The sequence below is a fragment of the Athene noctua genome, chromosome 1 (genome assembly GCF_965140245.1).
Source record: "Athene noctua chromosome 1, bAthNoc1.hap1.1, whole genome shotgun sequence".
Lineage (NCBI taxonomy): Eukaryota > Metazoa > Chordata > Aves > Strigiformes > Strigidae > Athene > Athene noctua.
The window spans coordinates 253,253,927-253,280,579 of NC_134037.1; the positions used below are offsets into that span (position 1 = coordinate 253,253,927).

Sequence of the window (26,653 nt, forward strand, 5' to 3'; positions counted from 1 at the left end):
GTTTCCGGGGTCGGCCCTCGGCTGACCAATCGCCGCGGCCCCGCCACACGGGGGCGGAGCGAGCACGCGCGCTTTGAGCACGGCGGCTCTCGCGAGAGCGGTGCGTGAGGCGCGGCGGCGGGCCCCGCCCCCCTGGGCGCCATGGAAACGGCGTGCGGCGGCGGGCGGCCGCGGTAGGCCGCAGGGTGAGGGCCGCGCCTCGCCGGCTCAGGCCGCGGGCCCCCCGCACAGGGTTGCGTTTCCCCCCGTTCTGAGCGGGGCAGCGCCCCGTGACGCTCCGTATGACGGTTGCTCCCCTGCACTCCTAAGGGGGGACGGGCCGGTTGCCGCCACCACCGTGCGCCGATGCGGAACGCGATGGCGGATGTGCTCCTCCCGGGGACCTGGTGCCGCCGTGCCCATCCGCCTTGCCTCCTGCCCAGTCGTATTTTCGGGCCGTTCCCGTGAAATTGCCCGTCCCTTGCGTGCTTCCGGGTGGCTGTGCTGGGGAGGGAGGTGCCAGGAGCAGCGCTCCGTTCGCGGGCGGCCGGGGCCGGTGTGAGAGGGCTGGCGGGACTGCCTTGCGTCTTGTGCAATAGTAAACGCCTAAACCAAGCACCAGTCTTTACGAATTTTGAGGTTCTTTTGCAAGCAATAATTACCAGTGAAAGACTTGTTAACTGATAATTCACCTCGCTGTGCCCTTCATTCTAATTTGTTTGTATTTTTGTCTCTTAGGCTTTACATAGCATCAGTGAAGGTAAAAACTGACTTTCTGACCTGACTTACTAAACTGTGTCCAGAGCCTTTTTGTGAGGAGTCTTGGCACGAAGATGAGTACCATCAACTCACAGTAAGCTTCTGTTGTCTGTAGCGCTATTCAGTTCTATCATATCAGATAGCAAGTCTTTTGTATTTTTGGAATGAGTTAAGAACTCAGATCATCATTTGTATTTTCCCGCAGGTTCTTATGATCATCATACTTGCTTTCATGTATATGTAGATTACCAGTGCAAAGAGAAAAATTGAACGTTTGTTCACAAGTGTTTTTAAAGGCAGAAAACATACAAAGGGTTCATTAGTTTTTCATTAAATACTTGAGAGAAGTGGTTCCAGCCCTTTTCTTAGAGTACGTTGATTGGGATAACCAAATCTTCAAACTGGTTGGTTTGGTGAAGTGGTATTTGCAATAAAAGTAGTGAGATGTTTTGAGAATACTGTAGGAGTGATATTTTGATAGAGTTTTATAACAAATCTCTGGTGTATTTAATGACTGGACAGAACAGCTTACCTTAATAAAGTCTGTGTTGAAATTCTTAAGTATATTGCTCTCTAACACAGGTTTTCCTGTCTCATTCAGGGATGATGAAGATAGCTTTAAAATACTTATTGCTACTGATATTCATCTTGGTTATTTGGAGAAAGATCCAGTGCGTGGAAATGATACATTTGTAACTTTTAATGAAATTCTGGATCATGCTCAAAAAAATGAAGTAAGTACTGCTTTCTGGAAACTGAAAGGGTAAGACTGTGGAAAATACGTTCCAACCTGCCAGAAGCTATAAAGCTTAGTCCTGGTGCCATCTTCAGTAATATCAAAATGACTAAACTACTGCAACTAGTTATGTTTCTGCTTTAGTAAAAGGAATGCTTATTCTTTTGTGAGAGTGTTCTTATTAAATTATGACCCTGGTTGCATTAACGATGTTTTCTAGAGAGGGTTTGGCACTGCAAGAGGGGCAATTAAATGGAGAGAGTGCAAGTAATCATACAAAGTCTTCAGACCACTCAAAAAGTAGAAGAAAAGTTAGAAACTTGTAAAGTGTTGTTAAAGTGTTGAGTCGCTGAGGCGAGCAGCTCTGATGCTGACATAGTCAGCACTGCATCACTCCAGCCCAGCAGGTTTCCCGAGCCGGGGAACCACCAGGAGGCAATGGCAATGGCCCGGCAGAAAGCCGTGGCCTCTCTGAGCTCTGCACCCACCAGGACTGATGCAGCTGCCCAGCCAGAGCTGCGGTGGGAACACGCTGCCACCCCGGTGCCAGGCTGCGGCCTGGGCCCTGCTCCGATGCCGGGCCGGGCCGGTGGCAGCCAGCAGAGGTGTGGGAGGTGTGTCCAGGGAGAGGAGCTCCTCTACTCAGTGACAGAGCTCAGGAGGGGCTGAGTAGGCTGAGGAGTATCAGGGAGTGCGAGAAAGATAGAGAGAGACTGCTGGAACCACAGCCTGCCTTCCCCGGGACAGGCCCAACAGGTGACAGGACGTGTGATGTGGAGGATTCCCCATCCTCTCTCCGCCTGGCTGAGCACCGGGGCTTAAGGGACAGGGGGCAATGGCGAGGAGTTCCTGCCCCTCCCCACGTGTCTGGGCATAACAGGCATGAGGCTCTGCAGGTAGGACCGAACAGTGATGAGGATGAGGTTAAGTCAATCTATGCCTTGCAGCAAAACTGCTTCTGTAAAGAAAAAAAGGTGGGTCACTGTCATAGGGGATCCCTTCTGAAGGAACAGAAGGTTCAATATGCCCACCAGAGCCACTTCTGAGGGAAGTCTGCTGCCTCCCTGGGGCCCGTGTTAAAGATGCAAAGAGAAAGCTTCCTACCCTGTTACAGCCCTCAGATTATTATCCATTATTGATTTTTCAGGTGGGCAGCGATGAAGGTGCAGCAAGAAGTCTGAGTGCAATGGAGACCCCAGGGCCTTGGGACAACTGGTTAAGGGATCAGGAGCACAAGCAGTGTTCTCCTTTGTCCTTCCAGTTGCAGGGAATGACGAGGGAAGAAACAGGAAGAGCCAGCAAATGGATACCTGGCTCTGAGCCTGGTGTCACTGGCAGAATTTTGGGTTTTTTTTGATAATGGGTCAGTTTACATGACACCAGCCCTGCTGGCAACAGATGGGGTACACCTGTCTCAAAGGGGGAAAAGGATATGTTCACAGGAGTTAGCAGGGCTCATGGAAAGAGCTTTAAGCTAGATTTGAAAAGGAAAAGGGATAAACCAGGTTCACTAGAGATAAGTCTGGGGAGAGTATGCTAATGCTTGAGGGACAATGTGCCAGCAAGGTCTTTCAGTCTGCTGTCTTGGTAGAGGTAGAGGATGGAGATCCATGCAGCAGCAAAGAGGCAAGGGTTATAGATGTGTTAGAAACCATGGAAGTGCCTGAGAATGGTCAGGACCTGAACGGTCCTTTCCAGCCTAAATGAGCCTATGATTCTATCTGATGATTATGTTTTTAAGGATTTAATGTTTCTTAGTCAAATTATTTGTAATTTTTTTTCCTAATGGTTTTTCAAAAGCTAAATTTATGAAAGAGCTGGCAACTAGCACCTTCTCAAAGTACTGTGGCAATAGCTACTGATTTCTTCCCACTCGGTGCCACAGCAATGAAAGATAGTGTCTCCTTATGCCTGTCAAAGAAAATGTTCAGGAGCCAATCTGGAGACCATTATTAAAACACTTCACTGGTATATTTTTTCAATAGTATCAGTTGTTTTCTCCTGTAGCTCTTCATAAATGGGTCTTTTGGGGTTTGGTTTTAATGAATAATTTCATTAACGTTTGTTTCATGAGGAAATTAAATACCGTATCTGCAACTACCAACTCATTTTACCTAGAAGTCCAGACAGGAGGGGATATGTGGAACTCCTTAGAAGAAATAGTTTAAACAATTTGCTTTGAAGTCTTTCAAGGTAATACAAAATGTTGTATTAAAATAATAGAGCTTTTTGTTACATACAGGTGGACTTTATTTTATTAGGTGGGGACCTGTTTCATGACAACAAACCTTCCAGAAAAACAGTACACTCTTGTTTGGAGTCACTAAGAAAATACTGCATGGGTGATCGTCCTGTTCAGTTTGAAATTTTGAGTGATCAGGCAGTTAATTTTCATTATAGCAAGTAAGTATGTTCCTATAAATTATGGTGTAAGGATTGATTTGCACACCAGGTGAATGTGTTGTGATTTTTTTTTTTTAAATGATGTATATTCTCCATGACTGGAACCTTGGAAGTTTTAGTCCTGTTTGTGTGGGACAGTTTACAGGATTACTTCACCTCTCATCTTTTATGGTCTTAAGTCTGTAAAGGAATACACACAATTTTTTGAGAACCTTTTGAATGTGTTGTAACATTTAATACGTTTGTGTAACATACAGTTTCTATCCTGCAAGTACAATGCCAGTAAACTAATTTACATGAATTGCTGTGGTATAATCAGCAGTTCTTTGTGTGTAAGCACAGCCCAGTCTGCTGCTCTTGCATGTACCATACGACATGTTGTACAATTCTTTTCATAGGCTTGCTCTAAAAAAATAGGATCGTTTTGCTACCCTGTTCCCAGTGGGAAGTGCCATTCCAGTTTATGAGTAAGAATCTTCTTACATTGTGCAGCTTAAGCTTATTCATAGCCACTTAGTACTCATTTGCACTGCTGTCATGATGTATTTGTGATTATGTTAATTTGAGGAGAAGACTGGGAATTATCCACAAATTTGCATGTATGGTTTAACTTTTTTCTTCTTATTCTTTTTTAGGTTTCCATGGGTGAATTATCAGGATAGAAATCTCAACATTTCTATTCCAATTTTTAGTATTCATGGCAATCATGATGATCCCACAGGGGTAATTATTGTCATAATTGTATTCTACTGTTATATTACAAAAATAATATTCTAGAAATAGATACTTGTATAGAATTACAGTTCTTGGAGAACAGGCTAGTTTTAGTCAGTTGCTCCACTCTTCACTTAAATTATTTTGTGTATCTTTACGAATTCGGTTAAGTAGTGACAACAAGTGTGACATGAAAAAAAGAGAATGGAAAGAAGTTAAGGGATCCATATGAACTATATTTAAATTCTTAATTTATGTAGATTTCTGTCATTGATAACAGAATCACTTTTCATGCCAAGAAATGTCAGCCTTTCAGAAAGTTTCTTACCAAATTTATCAGCAGAGCCCGAAAGCTTTTTTCTTAAAGGGGAATTTTGATACTTGAACTTGTGCATATGCAATTGATATGCATCTTACATTTTCAAGGAAGATAACCTTATAATGGTGAAATACTAGTTTAAAAAAATCAACAACTAAAAGCAGGAAAGGAACATTTAGAAAGCAGGAAAGCATGTGTGTTGAGAATTGTGCATTTATATCAAACGGCAGTGTATCATGGAGATGAGTGTTTTAACAACAGAAGTTTAACTTTGAACATACTATGAAGCATTAGTTAGCTTAACCAGATAATTTTCTGTAATAGTTTAGAGACTTTGGCTCTTTCTTTGGTTTGTTTTTATTTTTCTGAATGATTTTATGTTTAATTTCCTGTTGTTCAAAGGAAGCAAGACTTGTAAGGAAAAAGGATTTGATTCTGTAGCCATGAATACTAGAAAAAAAAAAGCTAATATATGTGGTGGAGTTTTTCAACTGCAGAAGTTAATCAAGGAAAGATATTCACCCTCCCATTTGAGACTGTTTCACTTATACTTTAAAGACTAAATGTTCTGTTCAAAGTTTTGATACTTGTTTTTCAATATTTTCTACAGGCAGATGCACTGTGTGCATTGGATATTTTAAGCTGTGCGGGATTGTTGAATCACTTTGGACGTTCAGCTTCTGTGGAGAAAATAGATATTAGTCCCATTTTATTGCGTAAGGGTAGAACAAAAATTGCTCTGTATGGTTTGGGTAAGTGTGCTAGACTGATCATTTATTACTGAAGCTCAAGAGGTCTAAATTAAGTTGAAACAAAGGTATAGTGCTGCAACAAACATGAAGGTCTGAGGAATGCTAAATGTATCAATTCTGTAACAGTGTCAGGTTTCTTCTCATGCTGTGTTGTCACTGGCTGACAGGTTTTTTTCTTTGCTTTTTCTAATTTTAAAAGAAGTCCTTCAATAACTTTATTTCTGTACTTTTATTGGTCTTAAATTAATGTAAGCAGGATTAGCCATAGATAGTGCCTGCATATCAAATCAGGGCAATCAGACTCTTAAATTCTCACTGTTGTGTATTAAGCTTACTTCCTCCTGTTTAGGTAAAACTTAAACATGGTATGTTCAGGTGCTGTTTTGTTTATATTTAAAAACATAAACTGATCAGAAACCTAATGTCTGACACATCTGTGAAATGGTTCATAAGTGGCATCTGTCACAGGTAACCTCAGTTTCTTTAAAGAAACTTAGGAAGCATTTCATATTTTAAAGGTGTTCTGTGGTGGGTTTTCAACTTTGGTTTGTCCCTTTCTATTTTCTCTTCCACCTCCCCCTTTAACCTCACTTCTTAGAATGGTTATGTTCAACTGCTTTCTGGCTCGAGAAGTTAACTATTAAGATCTTACTTTTTCCTCCTTATTTTATGTTCACTCATGACTGCTTAAACACTTATTTCCAAGCAACTTATAAAAGCTCTAAGTTAAGTCCTAGTTGGCCATGTTTTCATGTGTTTAATGAGATACTTTAAAAGCTTTTTAGATGTTCTAAAGTTTAGTAGTGAGGGTTCTAATACCACAATATCAAAGTTTTCAAAAAGCATCTGAATTTTTAATGCCCAAAATCATTACTGGGAAATGCAACAACTTTGTAAAGTACAGGTGTTGCTGCATGAAAATCTTTGTGAGATGTTTCTTTGAGCTTGTGCCAGGATTATGTACCTTCTTGACTTTTCTCTGATTTAGAGAGTACTTGTTCTTATACAAAATATGTAAACTCCATATGTGATTTTATTTAAATGCATCATGAACCATGTGTATGGATGGTTTGGGTTTGTTTCCTTGTTAAAAACATGTTGTGGTTTAACCCCAGCCAGCAACTCAGCACCACACAGCTGCTCACTCACTCCCCTGCAGTGGGATGGGGAGAGAATCAGAAGAGTAGAATGTGAGAAAACTCATGGGTTGAGATAAAGACAGTTTACTAGATAAAGCAAAAGCTGCACATGCAAGCAAAGCAAAACAAGGAATTCATTCATCACTTCACATCAGCAGACAGCTGTTCAGCCATCTCCAGGAAAGCAGGGCTGCATCACACGTTAACAATTACTTGAGAAGACAGACACCATCACTCCAAATGCCCTCCCCTTCCAACTTCTTCCCCCGGCTTTATGTGCTGGGCATGACAGAATATGGTGTGGGATATCCCTCTGGTCAGTTGGGGTCAGCTGTCCCAGCTGTGTCCCCTCCCAACTGCTTGTGCACCCCCAGCCTACTTGCTGATGGGGTAGTATGAGGAGCAGAAAAGGCCTTGACTCTGAGCAGTAGGCACTTCTCAGCAGTAACTAAAACATCCCTGAATTATCAACACTATTTTCTGCACAAATTCAAAACATAGCTTCAGACTAGCTACTGTAAAAAAAAAAAAAAAAAAAAAAAAAATTAACTCTATCCCAGCAAAAAACCAGCACAAAACCGAAGAAATAATCAGTGACAGGTGGTTCAGACTTACAGCAGACTTTTCCTTGCTTTGTGGGAAAGCACAGACTTTGCAGAATTCATGGTTTCTTGTTTAGTAGGGAATTTCAAAGTCTGCTTAAGAACTTCATCTCTACTCAGTATCTGTTTTTAGACTCCATCTTACAAAAAAATATACTTCTTACTCTGTCAACAAGAAAAAAAACACCTAATATTTTTAATTCTACCCATAATCAGTTGTTTGGCACCGAAAACTGGCAAGATGTTTCAAATCAGATGCAGTTAATAAAAGTGCTTTTAGCAGTTGTTTAAAGGTAGATTTCATGCTAAAGTGTTTTATTTTCAGAAGTCTACCTAGTAAAATAGCCAATTTATACTTTGATCAAATCTATAATCATGCCTCAGACTTCTTAGGTCATGAAAATTAAGATCTTGCCACAAAGTTGTGTTCTTCATGCTCTTTTTAATAGAGTTGCTAATAAAATTGCTATAAAGTAAAGAAAAGAGTTGGTTTACCACATAAAAATTATTTAATGTTTTGTTTTGTCCACTCCAGGAGCTATTCCAGATGAGAGGTTGTATCGTATGTTTGTCAATAAACAAGTAACCATGCTGAGACCAAAGGAAGATGAAGATAGTTGGTTTAACTTGTTTGTGATTCATCAAAATAGGTGACAGTATTGAATGAATTATGGTGACTTTTTAACTTACTGTATTACTTCATTAAAGTGCCTTGAAAAGAACAGGTGAGAAAGCCACACCACACATGCTAGTTGGTGCTTCCTGTGAGTACCTGGTTTCTTAAGATTTTCCCAAATGAAAGCACTGTTTTACAGTTCTTCTTACAGAAGAATCATAAATAAAAGAATTGAAATAAATGAGTTAGGAATGTTGGGAAATCTCTTCCCAAACTCCTGTAGCTAGGAGCAGTGAAGGGTTCATAGTATAATATGCATATAATTGTTTTGTCTGCTTGTTAGAGCTGAAAAAGCATTAAACTTCATATATTTTTCTATCCTTGAACCATAATTTGACAAGTACCATATCTTCCCTTGCAGTGCTATACTTTATAGTTTCCCCTGAGTAGGATAGGTAGCATGTGTTCTCTCTGCTTACACACTTCTGCCAGCAGTGTTAGCAGGAACAGGCAGAATTCTTGTCCAAATATTTTTTTTTTATAATTTTCCCTGTGCAGTCCTCATGTGCAAGTAATATTGAGGCAGAGGTAAACAAATACAGCTCAGATAATGCTGTATACTGATCTCTGTCTGGTAGGCTGAAGGAGCTCACTCCTCCATCTCCCCTGTCTTTTGGAAAGGATTGGGGGAAGGTGTGTTCCATGTCTGTTTAATTCATTGGGTTTTACCCCACCACTTAAAAAAAAAAAAAAAAGCCATGAGGTGCTATAAAAGCATTAATCTGGAAAAGATACTGAAGTAAGAAGAAAAGGGAGATCCAAATAAAAGGAGGAGAGCAGAAAAGAATGGGCTGGGTAATTTGCCTTTTTGTTTGACCAGATGTTTTAAATAATTGTGTAAGGAACAAATGTGAAGAGTACCTGAAATTAAATGTGTCAGATTTTTTTTTTTTTTCTGGAGTTTCTGTATCACACTGTTTTCTCCTCCTTCACTCCCCTCTCGCCCATCTGTGACTGTACACATTCAAATTATTTTTCTCTTTTCTTGAACAGGAGCAAACATGGAGCTACCAACTATATTCCAGAGCAGTTTTTAGATGACTTTATTGATCTTGTTGTGTGGGGTCATGAACATGAGTGCAAAATAACCCCGTCCCAAAACGAACAGCAACATTTCTATGTTTCTCAGCCAGGAAGTTCAGTGGTGACATCTCTGTCCCCTGGAGAAGCTGTGAAGAAGTGTGTAATCTTTTTTTTTTTTTGTTCTTGTTTATCCTGTGTCTTACATCTCTTGTGTGTTGTGTTGAGAAAGAAAAAACACAAACACTTCTATTAAGTATGAAAGGACTTGTTATAGTGTGACATAACAAATGAAGTAGATGGAATCAGTGCTTTTGCTTTACTCAGAATTAAACCTAACATTTAAAGGAAATGGGATTTACCTATGTAGAGTTACATCCTGATAAATTGGAACACAAGGAACTGTGTACCTGTGCTTGTGTAAAGAACAAGCACAATCTAAATATAATAGAACCGAAGTTTGGCAGGGCCAATCGTGAAGTACAGATCCAAGAACTTCCCATAGCTTTTAAACTTTTTTCCCTGAAAATTAAACATGAATTTAAAACAAATCTTTATACCATAGTACTAAGTTTATCTTCTAGTAAGTTACCTTTCTCCTTCTAGACACATTGGTTTGCTGCATGTTAATGAGAAAAAAATGAAAATGCAGAAGATTGCTCTAGAGACAGTGCGAACTTTCCATATGGAGGATATTGTTCTAGCTGATCATCTAGATCTTTTTAATCCTGACAATCCTAAAGTAACTCAGGCAATACAAGCATTCTGCATGGAAAAGGTAACTTGTAATGCTAACAGTATATGGATAACACTGTATGGGCTGGGGATGGGATCTATAACTGGTTTGGAGACTGGAAGATGAGACATCTTGTGTCTTGCCCTGTAATACTTGAGACTGACTTAGGCAGTGTTTCCATAGGAAGCTAATTCCATGAAAATCACTGCAGTCTTTGCTTCCAGATTTCTTGACTGGGATGACCTATTAAACTAGACTGGAACTGCTTTATGGGGGTCCATATCATCTTTGTACAAAAACCCCTGCCTGCAAGTGGGGCAGTGGTCGATACGCACTTTGGAATCAGCATAACTACATGTCCCCAAACCCACATCTGGGTTCTGCAGCGTGAGGTCACAGAAGGAACTAATCAGGTTTATTAATTGTTCTTGGTTCTTAGGTCTGTATAAGTCTTATTTCTGCTTTTCCCTGGAACTAGAAATTTAACAAAGGATAATGGCTATAAAGTAAAATGGCGTGAATGATCAGTGATGTAGATACTGCTCGACTAAGCTGTATCTAGAAGATAAGCCTTTCATTGTGACTTTTTTCTCATTCATTCTTATGGCTTTTGGCTGGATATTGGTACATATGTGTGTTCAGGAATGAGAGCATATCCTGTAATTATTTTTATAGCTCCCCCTTGCAGCTGGATGTATTTTGAGTTTTATACTTGAAGGGTTCAGGCATCTGTAAGAGAACAAAGCACAACCGCATTTCTAATTCTGCTTCACAGGTTGAATCGATGCTGGACAATGCAGAAAGAGAACGCTTGGGAAATCCACGCCAGCCAGAGAAGCCTCTCATAAGATTACGAGTAAGGAATTGTTTGGTTTGGATTGCTTTGTTTTGAAAGGTCACTGTGAAAAGTTTCAAAGCAAAGTCATACTTTTTGTATAAACACATACATATAAGATTTCTTACTGTGTACAGGCAAATATAAATTGCCTTCATACCATGACTCTGTTTACCTGCACTATAACTAGTATTCTGTGGTAAAGGATGAGACTGGTCATAAGTGCTCAGACCACCACTGCTGGTCTGAGTAAGGGCATCAAAAGTGGTTATTTACAAAGAGGTTTTTCTTAAGTCGTGTTATCCTGTGTTTGTTCTTAACCAAATTTATGGAAACATTCCTGAAGACTAATAAATGAAGCGTTAGGAAGAAAGTATTAATCTGGGCTGTTATTCTATTAATGCTGTTATTAGCTATTATTATCCATTAACTATTCTTCATAGTATGGTGAAGCATTCATTTTAGGTTGACTGATTTTTTTTACTTTAAGTTTTCCTTTGCAGGGTAACAAACTCATCTTGATATGTGTGGCTTCTCTATTTCTGTTTATTTGATATTTAAATTTTTCCTTTCTTCTCTTAGGTTGATTATGCAGGTGGCTTTGAACCATTCAGTGTCCATCGTTTTAGCCAGAAGTACATGGATAGGGTGGCTAACCCAAAAGACATTATATATTTTTTCAGGCATCGTGAACAAAAAGAGAAAAATGGTAATTATAAAGGAAGGAATCATTGGCTTACCTTGGTTTTCATTATTCTTCCTTTATTTTCTTACCCAGCACTTACTTGGTGTCTGCCATCTGATGTGTTATAGGAAGAGTAAAGATGCAGTCTCCTTTAAGTGTATATATCATACAAGTATTTCTGTTCTATTTCTGGGTTTGTCTAAAATTCTGATATTCAGCACAGCATCTTCTGGCAGTTATTAATAAATAATTCTGGGTTTTTTTGCCTCAAACCTTACTGAGTTGTTTTAGTAATACCGTAGTATAGCCCCATACCAGACCGCGTTACTCCATGGTTCGATGATAATTACCATGAAAGGCATTAAATATCTTACTTCTGAGACTTCTCAGAATGAGGTGGTTGGTTTTGGGCACTGCAGGAAAAGAGATGGGTGTTATGCCTTTATTATTTAATTTTATTGCTGTAGTAATTCATTTTTTTTATACCAAAAATAGTAATGGAGGGGATGGGCTTCAGAGGTGTTTGTATATTTAAAAAAAAAAAAAAAGGTCCAAATGTACGACAGCATTTTGTTTGCCCTAATTAATCATGTGTGTGTGTGCTCTGGGCTAGTCTGTTCCAGGTATGTCTCTATTCAAGCGTTTGTGCAAAACAAATAATAGCTGTTACTATTGTAGCATTTCTAATTGTGCCTAGAATTTTTAATAAATGGTTAATAGATGTTGCCCAAATACTGGATTTGTAATAGTAACTAATGAAGATACAGCTTGGGCAAGAACATACTGTGCTAAAGAACTGTTAATATTTCACATTAGTGCACTGTAAGTACTCCAGTTCCACTGACAGTTTTTACTTACACTGTCATTTTTATAAAGTTCAAAACATAATGTTTCATGAATAAAAATTGCTTTTAGAGAGGGTTTTTTATTTTTAAATTATGCTGTATTGATCTTGTTTTATTTTTCTTTGTTGTTTTTTTAATAGCTGTGTAAGCTCATTGACATTTTTGGAATACTACCAAATACATAGCAGATATGGATAGCTACCATATCTGACACCATGTTTCATCAATGCATTTTAATTTTCTTACTTACCATGCATCTTGTCTTCAGGAAGGGAATGTAAAAAGAATACTATGGTTCTTTGCATTGCTTTATTAGACGTACTTTAATATAAGGGAGGTGGCTGATAAAGCAGTCAACATTTTCAGCTCATGTGCCCACAATGCTGTGGTTCAGTACCAGTGATGTTAGGACTTCATGAGTTCACAAGTTGTTATTGTTTCTTTTGTCATAGCTGCTTATGTAACAAGGCTAACAAAACAATGTTTTGTGCTTGCATGTGGCAGATGTCTGGAAGCAGTCTGTAGTCACTTTATGTTAGTTTGCATGGTATGTGGTAACCTCAGCTGATTATCCCTTTCATTTTTCTGTCATTCCTACCTTGCTGCCTGAGAATGGGGGGCAGCCTTAATGAGTGATGAACATTTTCTACTGAAAATTAGTCAGCATGCTTTGGAGGAAAATTTCTTCTCTAGTAACAGAGTTACTTATAAAAAAACATTGTCCTTTGATGGGTCCTTTGATTTTTTTCCATTTGTCATCTTCTAGAGTTCAATTATAATAACCTTCACAGGTCATCGTGTTCAATTTATAATTCCAGGCATTTGGTATTTAGAAGAACACTTTGTATCTGCTAGAGGTGAAGTTGTCTTGTACAAGATTACATCCATTATGTTTACCTGGTACGAGATGATAGACTCTACAGTTAGAACAAAAAACTTTTACATACATAAAAGGGACCACAATTCTTAAGAGATCTATATTAACCTTTTTTCCTATTACTTTCAATGGAATAATAATTAAAAGCTGCAGGCATGGGTGACAATGCCACTTGGCTTTTTTCTTCTAGACAATGATCTTAATTTTGGAAAGCTGGTTAGCAGACCTGCTTCTGAGGGGATGACACTGAGGGTGGAAGACCTTGTAAAGCAGTATTTTCAGACAGCAGAGAAGGTATCTTTCTACCTTTTATGATTTATTTTTTTAATGGAATATAATCTTTTTATCTATTTTTGCTTTCTTAATGGAAGTAGTGTGCCCTGAAAAGACTGACATTTGCCAAGAAGTGAATTTATTTCCTACAGAACTGTATGTGAATTCCTGTGTGAAGTATATTCTTAGGTTAACAGGTACCCGTTGTATATAGGTTGTATAGGTTATGTGAACACATGCTGGTTTCTTCATGTGAACTTGCAGTGTCTGCCCTGTACCAAATGATGTGTTGTGTTCTTAAAGGAGGAAAACGTGAGGCAGCATACTCTGAGTGAGAAGCTACCTTACTTTACTATAGGGTCAATGTGAGACTGTACCATTTACTGTTACCAGCTGACTTGGTGTAGTAACTTGTTACTTTGCAATATATTTATATCCTCAGACATAGTGCAGTACCCCCAGTAGTTTTCTTTCTCTCCACCCTTTCATTAAACCTGATTTATTTTCCTTTCCCAACACTGGGGCAGTAGTCTCAGAGGTAAAAAATAATAATCAGTGAGTCAGATGTGCAAATGCTAGATCTAGATGATCAAGCCTAACACTCAGAAGCTACTTCAGAACATGTTTTGTAGAAAGTCATTAGAGTAAGGATTCCTGAGGTAAAGATCATAAAAATTATATCATCTTGCCTAACCTTAGACACATGTTAGGTGTCAGTATTGGGATGGTATCAATCATGCCCTGGAAGGGCTATTTGCCTTCTGAATATGATAAGGAACCCAGGGTAATTAGTTCAGAAGTATTTCTTCAAATGTATGCCACCGCTAAATGGGGAAGGGTAGCAGTGTCAAAGACAGGGCATTGTATAATTCTATAAAAAATAAATTTTGCCTTTAATCTCTTTTCCTCCCTTATTCTGCAAAGTTGTCCCTGTTACACCATCTTCCCAACTTGTTTGTATGTTCTTTTATAAACAGCTCAGTTACAGGTCCTTCAGCAGCTCTACATCTGTAAAGACCCAAAAGAATCCACTGCTATTCTGGGAAGGCTTGCAGTAGAATGATAATACATTTTAAGTTAACACTGGTAATGAAAGAAGGAGGTGTTGGGGACAAGAAAGCATGTTGTGCCCGAAAATGATCATGGGAATCATAAACATTGTGTTAAGCTAGCTTGTGCTTCAGGATTTGCTAGACACCTGATCTTGTCTGATAAGGGAAACAAAAGAGTCTTTGGACCCTGAGGTGGCACAGGGCTGTAGTTGAATGTTCAAAACATGTTAGACCAAAAATGTCTAACAAGTAACAGACTCTGTTCAGTTCCTGTGTCGCTGGTAAACTGATGTCTGGGAATTAAAAACACTGCTGTTTGTCTCTCTAGCAAGCTTTTAATTTTTTTTTCCTTTGGAAGAAAGTTTAATTGCCAAAAGTCGACATGAATGTTCTGCATCATTACAATCAGTCGCGCTTTTGAGATGCTTATTTTTTTGTAAACTTAACTTTATAATAGCTATGAAATTTATTCCTCTGCACAGCATTGTTTCAGGGAAGGTTTTATGCTTCCAATGCAACCCTCTAAACAGTTCCTAAAGGACATCTGGAAGGATCAAAAATCATTAATAAGCACATATAATGCTTAAATCTGTGCTGTAGTTTACAGACAAAAGAGGCTGCTATTTCAAGATTATTCTTCATATGAGGGTTTCATTCTCTTGTCTCTTCATGTCTCATGACATTCATGTCTCATGACATTCATGTCTCATGACATTCATGTCTCATGACATTCATGTCTCATGACATTCATGTCTCATGACATTCATGTCTCATGACATTCATGTCTCATGACATTCATGTCTCATGACATTCATGTCTCATGACATTCATGTCTCATGACATTCATGTCTCATGACATTCATGTCTCTTGTTACTGTATTGGGAAGGACAGTAAAGAAGAGAATGGCTGCAAAACACCACCAGTAGCATCTACTACTTCTATTAATTAGTGTCTGTAGTAATATCTTAATGTAGTATATCTTGATGAACATGTGAGAACCATTATTAGTATTTACAAAATTGCATTTCAATAGCATAGACTTCTGCTTAATAGCTCTTAATGCTTAATAATAATAATTTACCCTGATCTGTAACTGCCATTTTTTAATGTTAGAATTTTACAGTAAAAGTAATTTAGCATCTGTAATAATTCAGGGCTTGTTTTTAGTAGCGTTCTTATGTTTCTGCAAGTTGATCTTTTAGTTTAAAAAAGGGAGAGGAACTAGGAAAGAATACAGTTTACCTTCTTTCAGCAATACATTTCAGACAAATTATTCTAGGTATGACTAGCACTGTAGTTTCTTTACTGCTTATGAAACCTTTTTCTCTGTCGAGTCTGGACATTACTCTGTTAAGTAGGCATAACGTGTTAGTAGCAATAAGGTTGTAACTATATTATAACAAGTAACATGTATGCTTATTGCTATGCTTTTCTTTGAAATCTTCAATGCACGTTACTGTTTTGGAACTAAATTAATATTTATATGAAACAGCAGGAATATTACTCGCTTTGACAGATACTTCTTAACAAAATGTTTTCCCTAATTATAAAGAAAGTACAGCTTTCACTTCTAACTGAAAGAGGAATGGGAGAAGCAGTGCAGGAGTTTGTGGACAAAGAGGAGAAAGATGCCATAGAAGAGTTGGTGAAATTTCAACTAGAAAAAACACAGAGATTTCTTAAGGAGCGTCGCACTGATGCAGAGGAAGAAAAAATAGACGAGGAGGTAATAGCCTGTTAATGTTAATTTCTTGAGAGAGATCAAGAAAGGGAGTAGAAGAAACAGTGCTTGAACCTGGTTTCATAGATTTGCCTTTGTGTGGAGCATGTGCAACACTTGCCTCTAGTCACTTTCTGGAATTAATAGATATGGTGGTGAAGTTTCAGATGAAAAGCTTGTATTGAAAGTGGGGTTTAGGTATGCTTACACTGATTCTCACTGATTGCACATGCACGCATAGAAAAGACCTGTTGCTCTAATATATGTAGAACTACATATATATATATATTTGTCTACTGTGAGAAAGATGGTAAATATGATCTCTTCTTAGATTTTTCATACTGGCTTAGGGCAGAATACAAGAACAGAGCAAGCATAATAGAACCTTATCCTTCAGGTGCTCCACTACCTTCTAACTACTTGCAGCTCAGGGTCTCCCAGAGACAAACGTGATTTATGTGTATTTAGTAACCCTTAATAGACTTCTCTGTCAACTTGTTGAGCTTCTATATGAGCCCATGTATTCAGTTGTAATATTCAAGCATTGTATGACAAGTTGTTCTGTATCTTAACTGCACTGTGTAAAGAATAATTTGGTGGGGAGAGGAAGGTTGCACCTACCTGTTTTCTCACTGATTACTTTCATTCATGAGGAGTTGAAAGACTAAAAGATTGGTGCCTGTATGCTTTCTGTGACACTTTGGGTGTATTTTTTGTTTGTATTTTGGACTAATATCTTCTTTCCCTCTCACCCTTCCTATCTTTTTTCCATACTTGACAAGTTGAGCTTTCTTAGTTGTACATGTATTGCAATGTCTGTCTCTTCTCAATATCATAGTTTTCTATCCTGCTTCTTTATCTCTACACCCTCTTTTCCGATTATTCATATTTCATGTTCCTTATTGTCAAATTATGTATACTCTTCTCTTGGAACATATGTCCTAATTTTCCTCAGAGCCTGTCTTCTGTAGCAAGGAAGGGACACTCTCACATATGCAGCTTTTTTTCCTGGTGATGTAGCTTCATTTATTAATAGAATGTGAGATTCTCAAACTGTAGGACAGCATGAAAAGGCTCCAAACAAACTTCAGTTATTCTTGCACTCTTCTTCACCTCTCACATGAACTTGACTTTAAAATTCAGTGATTGAGACCTCTCACTGTGTTTTGATTACGGTATGAAACGACCTGTTATTTTGATGGGAACTCTTTTTTTTTATTCAGGTGCGAAAATTCAGGGAGAGTAGAAAAAAGAATACCGAAGAAGAGGATGAAGAAGTTCGTGAGGTAACTCCTTTGAATATTGAACATAGGCTGAAGAATGCATATGAATGAAGTCATTTAGCAATACTTCAACACTGTCCTTGACAAAAAGTGCCTGTCTGCCTAGGGAAGATTCGTGTAAGTCTTTCTTTAAATCTTCCTTGGTGTAATACATGCCTAAGCTACTGCTTGATTTGGCTTTTGAGATCTCTTTTCTTGTGCAAATTTGTGAATCTGAATGTTCAGTTGTTCTTGCTTTGATCTGAGGTTAGACCAGGCGAGTGACCTTCAGAGTTCTGTCAGCTTAAACTATTTGTGATCCCATTGTCAGTGGACATGTGAGTGGGCTGTACTGAGTGATATTACTGGAACTGGTATTACTGGTAAACCTTTAGGTACTATTGTCCTCATCAGCAGTCTTAGATCTCAGAGTCTTATATCTCCCAGAGATTCATATCTAGATTGTACATATCCTTCCAAAGGGAATTGCCAACCATTGACAGCATTGGTACTCCTTTGTCTTTGCAAGCTTTGTGGGAGTGGAATGAAATTTTGAGAAAAAGGAAACCTGGGGTGAGATTCAGTTCTAATCTGAGATACCTTCATGTAGTAAACTAGTTGTCTTAAACACAGGCTGTCATCAGTGAAGATCAAGTCAATGGAGCCTAGAGGGTGCTTCCTCTGAGCAGATGGACATAGCTGACATAGGATGACTGGAACAGTTCACCAAACTCCACTGACAATATCATATTAACTAACTCCATTCTGTTGTCAGGGCTTAGCTTGCTACTTCTATAGTCAATCTCACCTCTGTGCCCAGTAAGATCATAGAGCTGATCCTCCTAGAAACTATGCTAGGGCACGTGGAAAATAAGGAGGTGATTGGTGACAGCCAACATGGCGTTACTAAGGGCAAATCATGCCTGACAAATTTGGTGGCCTTCTACAATGGGCTTACAGCGCTGGTGGATAAGGGAAGAGCAACTGTCGTCATCTACCTGGAATTGCGCAAAGCATTTGACAGTGTCCTGCATGACATCCTTGTCTCTAAATTGGAGAGACATGGATTTGACGGATGGACCACTCTGGATAAGGAATTGGCTGGATGGTCACACTCAAAGAGTTGTCCTCCAACGGCTTGATGCCCAAGTGGAGAGCAGTGATGAGTGGTGTTCCTCAGGGGTCAGTATTGGGACCAGCGCTGTTTAACATCTTTGTCAGTGACATGGACAGTGAGATTGAGTGCACCCTCAGTGAGTTTGCTGACCAAGGTGCGTGGTATTGTCATCACACTGGAGGGCAGGGATGTGCCATCCAGAGGGGTCTGGAGAGGTGGGGCCGTGAGAACCTCATGAAGTTCAACAAGACCAAGTGCAAGGTCCTGCACGTGGGTCGAGGCAATCCCAAGCACAAATACAGGCTGGGCGATGAGTGGATTGAGAGCAGCCCTGCGGAGAAGGACTTGGGGGTATTAGTGGATGGAAAACTTGAGTATGAGCCATAAATGTATGCTCCCAGCCCAGAAACCATATCCTGGGCTGCATCGAGAGAAGCGTGGCCAGCAGGGTGAGGGGGGCGGGTTCTCCCCCTCTACTCTGCTCTCGTGATACCCCACCTGCAGTGCTGTGTCCAGCTCTGCAGATCCCAGCATAAGAAAGACATGAACCTACTTGAGCAGGTCCAGAGGAGGCCATAAAGATGATCATGGGCCTGAAGCACCTCCCCTGTGAGGACAGGCTGAGAGAGTTGGGGTTGTTCATCCTGGGGAAGAGAAGGCTCCAGGGAGACCTTATAGTGGCCTTCCAGTACTTAAAGGGGGCTACAGGAAAGGTGGAGAGGGGCTATTTATCAGGGAGAGTAGTGATGGGAGGAGGGGGAATAGTTTTAAACTTCAAGAGAGTAGATTTAGATTAGACATAAGGAAGAAATTCTTCCCTGTGAGGGTGGTGAGGCCCTGGCACAGGTTGCCCAGAGAAGCTGTGGCTGTCCCCTCCCTGGCAGTGTTCAAGGCCAGGCTGGACGGGGCTTTGAGCAACCTGGGCTAGTGGAAGGTGTCCCTGCCCATGGCAGGGGGGGTGGAAATAGATGATCTTTAATGTCCCTTCCAACCCAAACCATTCTATGATTCTGTGATATGTACACATTTAAATTAAGTAGATGAATATTGTCCCTGCTTTTTGAGACATGTCCTTGCATTCCATAACACTGTGGATTTGGGTCTTCTGAGCCTTGGTGGTTTAGAACTATACATCACAACTAGGGTTTAACAATGGTGCATTTCATCATTTAAGATTCTTTTTCCTGTAGCACTTATTGTTCCATTTCAGGCAATGACCAGAGCTAGAGCCCTCAGATCTGAGGATACAGTTCTTATCGCAGCCTCCAGTGATGAAGAACTCATGGATACGGGGATGAAAGGCACTGGTGATTCGGATGACAGCCTTCCTGCAACATTGAGCCGAGGAAGGGGTTCGGCAAGAGGTAGGGGAAGAGGTGCAAGAGGGCAAAGTTCAACAGCAAGAGGTTCATCTCGAAGGGGAAGAGGTAAGAAGAGCTTCACATTCTTTGTACTACAATTGATGACTTTTTCTTTGAAAGACAACTCTCTTGTGATGTTTCCATCAAGTGGAAATTTGTTGCTTAAAGACTTTTACCGGAAAAAAAGTTCTTCACAAATATTTTTGGTGTCATATTATATACAGTTGACTGCCTTACAAGGCTTAAGTTGTGACTTTTTCACAGGGTGATTAAAAGAAAAATATTTTACTTCCCAGCTATGGAAACATAGTAGTCTTTTTAAAGATGCATTATTGAGAAGGTCTGCAATGAAGTGCATGGATAAACCTTTGTTAGTGCTAAAGGTAATGGATTTGGTCAGTATAGAGGGGAGGTACAGGTTTTCTGTATCTTAATGCAAGAGACTTCATTGTTTCTAGGGGCTGAGAAAATTGGGAGTATTTCTTAAGCAAAATTAATTAAATAGCTCCTTGGGTATATATGATTGTGTACTTTACAGTGATAGTGGTACTTCCATTATATAAAATATATATATATATATAAGTAAAACAAGAAAAGACGAGGTCTTACAGTACTATACTCCTTTGAGTTGTTTCATTAATATGCCCAAAAGGTCTAAGAGCAGGATGAGTTAAAACAAAGGCAGTCATCTTAGGACTGCTTTGGTTAGTGTCTTTAAACTAGTTCTATGAGCGTGTGCTCCAATACTGTTGTGATCCCTTCAGAGCAGGGGCATGTGTGTTAAGAGGATGTGTCTGTGGAGCTTTGAACACTTGACCCAGAGAAGTTCTTCTGCATGTAAGGAGGGCTTTCATTCAAAAAGAAAGTGAAGGAGTAAAGAGGAATATGGGTTTTTTAAGTGACTTCCCACTCAGTAATCATAGACTAAAGGTGGGGCGGTGGGGAAACAAACACTGAACAGATTTGCATGTTGTTTATTATCCCTACAGGAAGCACTAGCCAAGAGTCAGCTACCAGCAGCAGAACCTACAAGCCTGTATCTGTGCCTGCCAAGAATAAGACTATCATGGATGGTAGGCCTTCCATCTGCCCGTTGCTCTAATCTGCTCTCTCAAATTGCAGTGAAGGTGTTTGTTTAGTTATGAAGTGCCTTAGTTGCCTTTATTTCTATTAGTCCAATTGAGCTGAGAGATTCTTTTGGTTCTAATGAAATAGAATAACAGTGAGAGAAAAAAAAATGGAGAGGAAAAAAAAAAAGCGGTATCCTGCTGTCATGGGGTAAAGTGCGATGTTAGGTTAATGGTTGAACTAGATGATCTTCAAGGTCTTTTCCAACCTAGACAGTTCTGTGATTCTGTGTCAGGAACTTCTGATTAGAACTGAAAATAGAGAACATCTTACTGTATGCATTTCCTTAAGGAATAAGCATAGAAAGAATGTGACTTAATAGCATCCATTTAATGCAGAATATTCCTCAGTGGATAAAAAGTTTAAACTTGACTGATGTTTACAAATTAGTAAGCTTTAATGCAAATCCATTTAGTCTTACACATTGTAGCAAGTTTTAGAAATGCCAGTTTTTACTAGGGGGAAAAAAAACTTACCTGTGATTTAAGCTGCATATGTGAGAGTGTCCCTTCCTTGCTACAGAACACAGGCTCTGAGGAAACAGCATAGGTAATCTGACTATTAAAGAAAAAAATACTGCTCACAAATCTATACATGAATCCTATGCAAAATACCCACAGGTAGAGTGAGTTTTAAATTAATCAGCAAATTACCTTAATTTTAAATTGGTCAGAAAATGACCTAAAATACTGTAGAGAAGTCAATTTTAGCAGATGTGTTGATGTCTAAGCTGTTAGATATACGGGAATATCAATTATAGTAGTATTTTTCTCTTCTTAACCAAAGTTACTGAAGGTTTTTCAGCCAGACTGGGAAGTACCTGCTGCTGCACAGAGGGTTTTCAGACTCTAGCAAAGGCCTAATTTATGTTTTGGTTTGGGTTTGGGGGGTTTCGCTTATTTGTTTTACAGGGTATTTTGGGGAGGAAATGCATGCTCAGGAGGTCTTAAATAAAAAGAATGATATAACATTGTTTGTATTTTATTGTGTGAGCACTTTAAAAATACTGCATTTGTTTTATTCTAGCCTTTAGGTCTTTGAAACCAGACCCCTACTTGAATTCATCTAAATCTTACTCTGAGGTAAGAAGCATCTTGCACGAATGAAGTTGCACTGCCTTTTGCTGTCTTCTGATCTGAAAAATAAATACAAGGTCAGATCATTAGCCTAAACCAGCAGATACTCCCAGGCTATCAGTTCCAGCAGTAAGTTTCTGCATGTAATTGGCAGACCTTTTGTACCCTTTTTTGGTATGGTGTTTGTCTGAGAAAAAAGAAGACCAGTGTTTTATTTGTGACCATAGTCTAAGATACAGAGTGTATATACATAAGTGTTTTGGGGGGGTTTCTGCAAGATCAAAGATCTGAAGAGCAAGACTTGTGCTGTATTTGCACATTGTACAGCTCTCTCATAGAGCTCTGTCAAGTGTGTATTATAACTAAGTATATAGCTGGAAAAACCCCAAAGGTTCTGTGCTATAGTACTGTAGTATTATGCACTATATCTCTGTAGGAATAAATTCTGTGAAAAAGCTTTATAAATTATATCATTTTTCCAGGATATTATAGATGACTCCGATCTAGAAGACATTTCTATTGTTCCTTCTTCCAAAGCAAATCAGAGGTTGGTATGTTTATTTAATGAATGCTACCATGACTGCCTTATTTCTGATTGGCAATCGGCAGAGTCCAGGGATCTGATCCACTACCTGAAAAAACAATTTTTTTTTTTTTTTAAGGAATTTATAACACTACTTAGAAAATTTATATGATTTCTTACCTATTAATGTGGATGATCTTTCTATAACAATAAATTGGTCTACTGGTTGAGTTAAGATAGTCAGAGCTTTAGAATTAATAAGTTAGTTTGAGAATTTGAATCATCTTACTTATTGTTATTTCTGTTCATTCTTAATGAATAGTATTGGTGGTTCAAATCTAAGTTGAAGGGAAAGATACTGGAATGTCTGGTACTTGAGAACATGTTGATGGCTTTTTTTCTCTTTGTATGTGTCAAGGTTGTCAACTACATCTTCACTTAGTAGAAGACGTTCAGAAAGCCAAACGTCTAGAGGAGTAGATTTTGAGTCAGATGAGGTATGGTATCTAGTGGTCTTTTTTTTCTTTTGTGTAAGTTTCTAAAGCTTACTGCTTTATGGCTATTTGAAGAAAATATTTCAGAGTAAAATTGAATTTTTTTTTTCCCACTAACAGGGCTAGAGTATTGCAACCAGCTTTAATTAGAGTATATTCGCAATCAACAAAAATAAGGCTAGAAAGGACCTTGGGAAAATATCCAGTCCTTTTTCCTTTCAATTCTTAATCAGTTAATTATCATTTCTGAAATGTTTGGAATAGGTTCTTCTGCCTGGGGAAGAAAGTAATCATAATCTCTTCTAGTGCTTGGCTATGTCTTTTCATTTGTTTATGTATTTTTTTTCTTGTAAAAAGGAAGAATTTTATTTTTTTGCATTTTAAAATGGTTGTTTTCCAGGGCACTTCGTTTTTTTTTTTTTTAATCATTGCAAATTATGTAAATACACTTTAAAAAGAATTAAAACATTGTCTTCAAGATAAGATTTCTGTTCTTGCAGTATGTATTTGAACTGCTAAGAAATGGTTTCTTCCATATTTAAACAAGTAGAACTTGATTCACCATTTTGCACTGGAATACACATTATACTGTCAAGCACTCTGCAGTTTGTTTTCAGAGACTAGCAGACTGTCACGTGTGGTCAGGATCCTAGCCTTAACAATGTCATGTGTTTGCCACTTTAGAGAAAAAGTTACATTCTTGTGTTTTCCCTCCACTATGCTATCTCTTCTTCTTCTTGTACTTGAAATACAAAACTGCATGTTTGCTTGAACACGCAAAAAAACCCAGTATTTATGATGTGTGGTATGTATATGGACATAACTTCATTGAGGTATGTGCTGCTCATAATGATAACATTTTCCTGGGTGACACCTGAAACGCAGATTGTTCTCTTGTCAGAGTACCTGTTCTGATGATACTGATGTAAACTCAGTTTGTTCTCTGCACATTTGTGGTCTGGACTCTTATAACAAAACCAGAAAAAGTCAGAAAACATGGAACAATGTGACCAGGCTTTCTGACTTAATCTAAAGGTGTCTTTACTTTTCATGACTCAGAATACATGCCTGTTCTAGTAATCTGTATCTGTTTGCAAATTGCAGGATGAATTTGATCCATTCAAAAGCACTGCAATGTCAAGAAGAACTAAGTGATTTCTGGCTTGCTGTACAAGAGAGACCATGACAGTTAGTGAAGAAAAGGGAAAACAGTTTGCAAGACATTCTCTATGACATATCTCTGTAAATGATAGCTTGCCTTCAATTTCCACTTCTATGATATGTTTTTGGTTTGGGTTTTTTTAAGTGGCACCAAATTTGGTGCATTAGACTAGAGCATCTAATATTCTGAAGTACTGCCTGAAACAGCAAGTTCTTTCTAAAAGCCTGTTTTCTTTCTGGGATGATAATGTAAATAACAGTCATATCTTTTATAGAAAACTCCATCTCTTGGGCTTGAATTTTGCAGAGGGGTAAATTTATAGTAGTATGCAAGTACAGATATGGATATGGACTCGGTCAGTGTAATGAAACTTGTACATATTTGCAATTTTCTACAGATACCATTGAAAACTCTGAAGAGTAAGAGTTTGACCAAAAAATACAGTTTTCACTACTGAAGCTGGAAAGTGTTCTAATATTTTTCAACTCTTTTAGAAGAACTAAACCCACTATTACACTGTTACTGAATGTCATAGTATATGGGAATGAATTCTGCTCTGTAATTCAAGAAGTGCCAAAGATTTCAGATTGAATTGCATTGTCAGCTTTTACCCTGTAAATTAGTTGTAAGGGCTTGAGCCTTACAGCTTCACAAGGAATGCTGCTTGAAGAATAAAGCAATTGAGCCAGTAACAGTCAGGACATTGCCTCTTACCTTTTTCTTAGTTGATATTTGTGGTGGGTTGACTCTGGCTGGGTGCCAGGTGCCCACTAAAGCTGCTCTGTCAGTCCCTTCCTCAGCTCGACAGGGAAGAGAAAATATGACAAAAGGCTCAAGGGTGAAGATAAGGACAGGGAGAGATCACTTGCCAATTACCATCATACACAACACAGGCTTGACTTGGGGAAAATTAATTTACCTTATCCTACTCTGATTTGGTTGATAATAATGAGAAATAAAAACTAAATCCTAAAACACCATTCCCCCACCCCTCCCTTCTTTCCAGGCTTAACTTCACTCCTGATACTCTCAAGATGTTCCCACTCAGCAGTGCAGCAGGACAGGGAATGGGGGTTGTGGTCCTCAGGGAGAGGACTCCTCACACTCTTCCCCTGCTCCAGCATGGGCTTCCTCCCACAGGAGACAGTCCTCCACAAATTCCTTCAACATCAGTCCTTTCCACGGGCCGCAGCTCTTCACAAACTGCTCCAGCGTGGTTCCCCCAAGGTCACAGGTCCTGCCAGGAGCCTACTCCAGCATGGGCTTCTTACAAGCTCACAGCCTCCTTCGGGCACCCGCCTGCTCCGGTGTGGGCTCCTCCCCGGGCTGCAGGTGGGTCTCTGCTCCCCCGTGGAGCTCCATGGGTGCCGGGCACAGCTGCCTCCCCATGGGCTGCCCCACGGCCTGCAGGGGAACCTCTGCTCTGGGCCTGGAGCACCTCCTGCCCCTCCTCCTGCACTGACCTGGGGGGCTGCAGGGTTGTTCCTTTCACATATTCTCACTCTTCTGCCTGCTGTTACACAGCAGGTTCTTTTTTCCCCCTTCTTAAATATGTTATCCCAGAGGTGCTCCCACTGTCCCTGGATGGGCTCAGCCTTGGCCAGTGGTGGCTCCATCTTGGAGCCGGCTGGCATGGGCTCTGTCAGATATGGGGGAAGCTTCCAGCAGCTTCTCACAGAAGCCATCCCTGTAGCCTCCACCACTAACAAAACCTTGCCACGCAAACCTAATACAATATTTTTTCAGGTGTCTGTTTCCTCAGCCCACTGCTTCAATAACCCTCCTAAAATGTCATCGCTATTTTCTAAATATTCTACAAATGAGACTTTTAAAATACAGTATTCGCAGTGAGGGAACCACTCCTCCTCTTGAGGGAGTCAAGACCTAGACATATACTCCTTTCTCCTTCCACCTCTGTACACCCTACTCCCCAAAAAGTGCAGTTCTAAAGCTGTGGCCATTACAGCTAATCAAGGAAAAGGCCAGAAGCTAACACCCCAGCATGTCAGAGAAGCACTAAATATGTTGAGTTGCTGCAGCCATGCCTTTGTATCTTTACTTTCTCCTTCAGAGAGGTGGGATTGGGCAGTTGTGTTTCTCTGGCTCTCACTGAACATGTCTGTTGTTACTTTTGTCTGCATGTATGCTGTAGCAGGAAACCTCAATGAGCCTTGAGCTTCCTGAAGACTTCCATAAAAACGGTCAAGACTTGCAAATTTCTTGTGTAGAGCTTAGCAACTTATAAAGCAGTGTGACCGCTTAAGGTATCAGCAAATAATTTGGTAGTCTGGCTCTTTCATTATGTGCTGTCAAAGCTATAATATTACCTATGCAATTAAAAAGCTGCTGTAAATACCCTTCAAGATGAGGGTTTAGATATTTTTTTTTTTTTTAATAAACTATTTCT

At 39.4% G+C, this 26,653-nt stretch overlaps 1 protein-coding gene across 4 annotated transcripts; it reads left to right on the forward strand.

Annotated features, from left to right (window-relative positions):
- The first annotated feature begins 124 nt into the window (after window positions 1-124).
- MRE11 (MRE11 homolog, double strand break repair nuclease) lies at window positions 125-26,653 on the forward strand. 4 transcript variants are annotated; one of them, XM_074917123.1, is made up of 20 exons: window positions 125-185; window positions 718-832; window positions 1,340-1,472; window positions 3,717-3,877; window positions 4,513-4,600; window positions 5,521-5,662; window positions 7,939-8,053; window positions 9,073-9,258; window positions 9,706-9,877; window positions 10,611-10,691; window positions 11,253-11,379; window positions 13,268-13,371; window positions 15,956-16,129; window positions 17,347-17,409; window positions 19,713-19,929; window positions 20,853-20,936; window positions 22,018-22,073; window positions 22,550-22,614; window positions 23,009-23,087; window positions 24,189-26,653. In XM_074917123.1, the coding sequence occupies exons 2-20, from the start codon at window positions 813-815 to the stop codon at window positions 24,237-24,239; spliced, it is 2,118 nt and encodes a 705-aa protein (XP_074773224.1). In that variant the 5' UTR covers window positions 125-185; window positions 718-812; the 3' UTR covers window positions 24,240-26,653. The 4 variants fall into 4 exon arrangements, with proteins under 4 accessions (XP_074773224.1, XP_074773234.1, XP_074773243.1 ...); XM_074917133.1 differs by having other exon boundaries at window positions 153-279; XM_074917142.1 differs by lacking the exon at window positions 125-185 and adding an exon at window positions 506-618.

Excerpts from the sequence above, each read along its gene's own strand:
- MRE11 (XM_074917123.1), top strand. The coding sequence starts at position 813 with ATGAGTACCATCAACTCACA. Across the intron at positions 9,259-9,705 it reads CCTGGAGAAGCTGTGAAGAA|ACACATTGGTTTGCTGCATG; the intron begins GTGTGTAATCTT and ends TTCTCCTTCTAG. Across the intron at positions 19,930-20,852 it reads TTCATCTCGAAGGGGAAGAG|GAAGCACTAGCCAAGAGTCA; the intron begins GTAAGAAGAGCT and ends TTATCCCTACAG.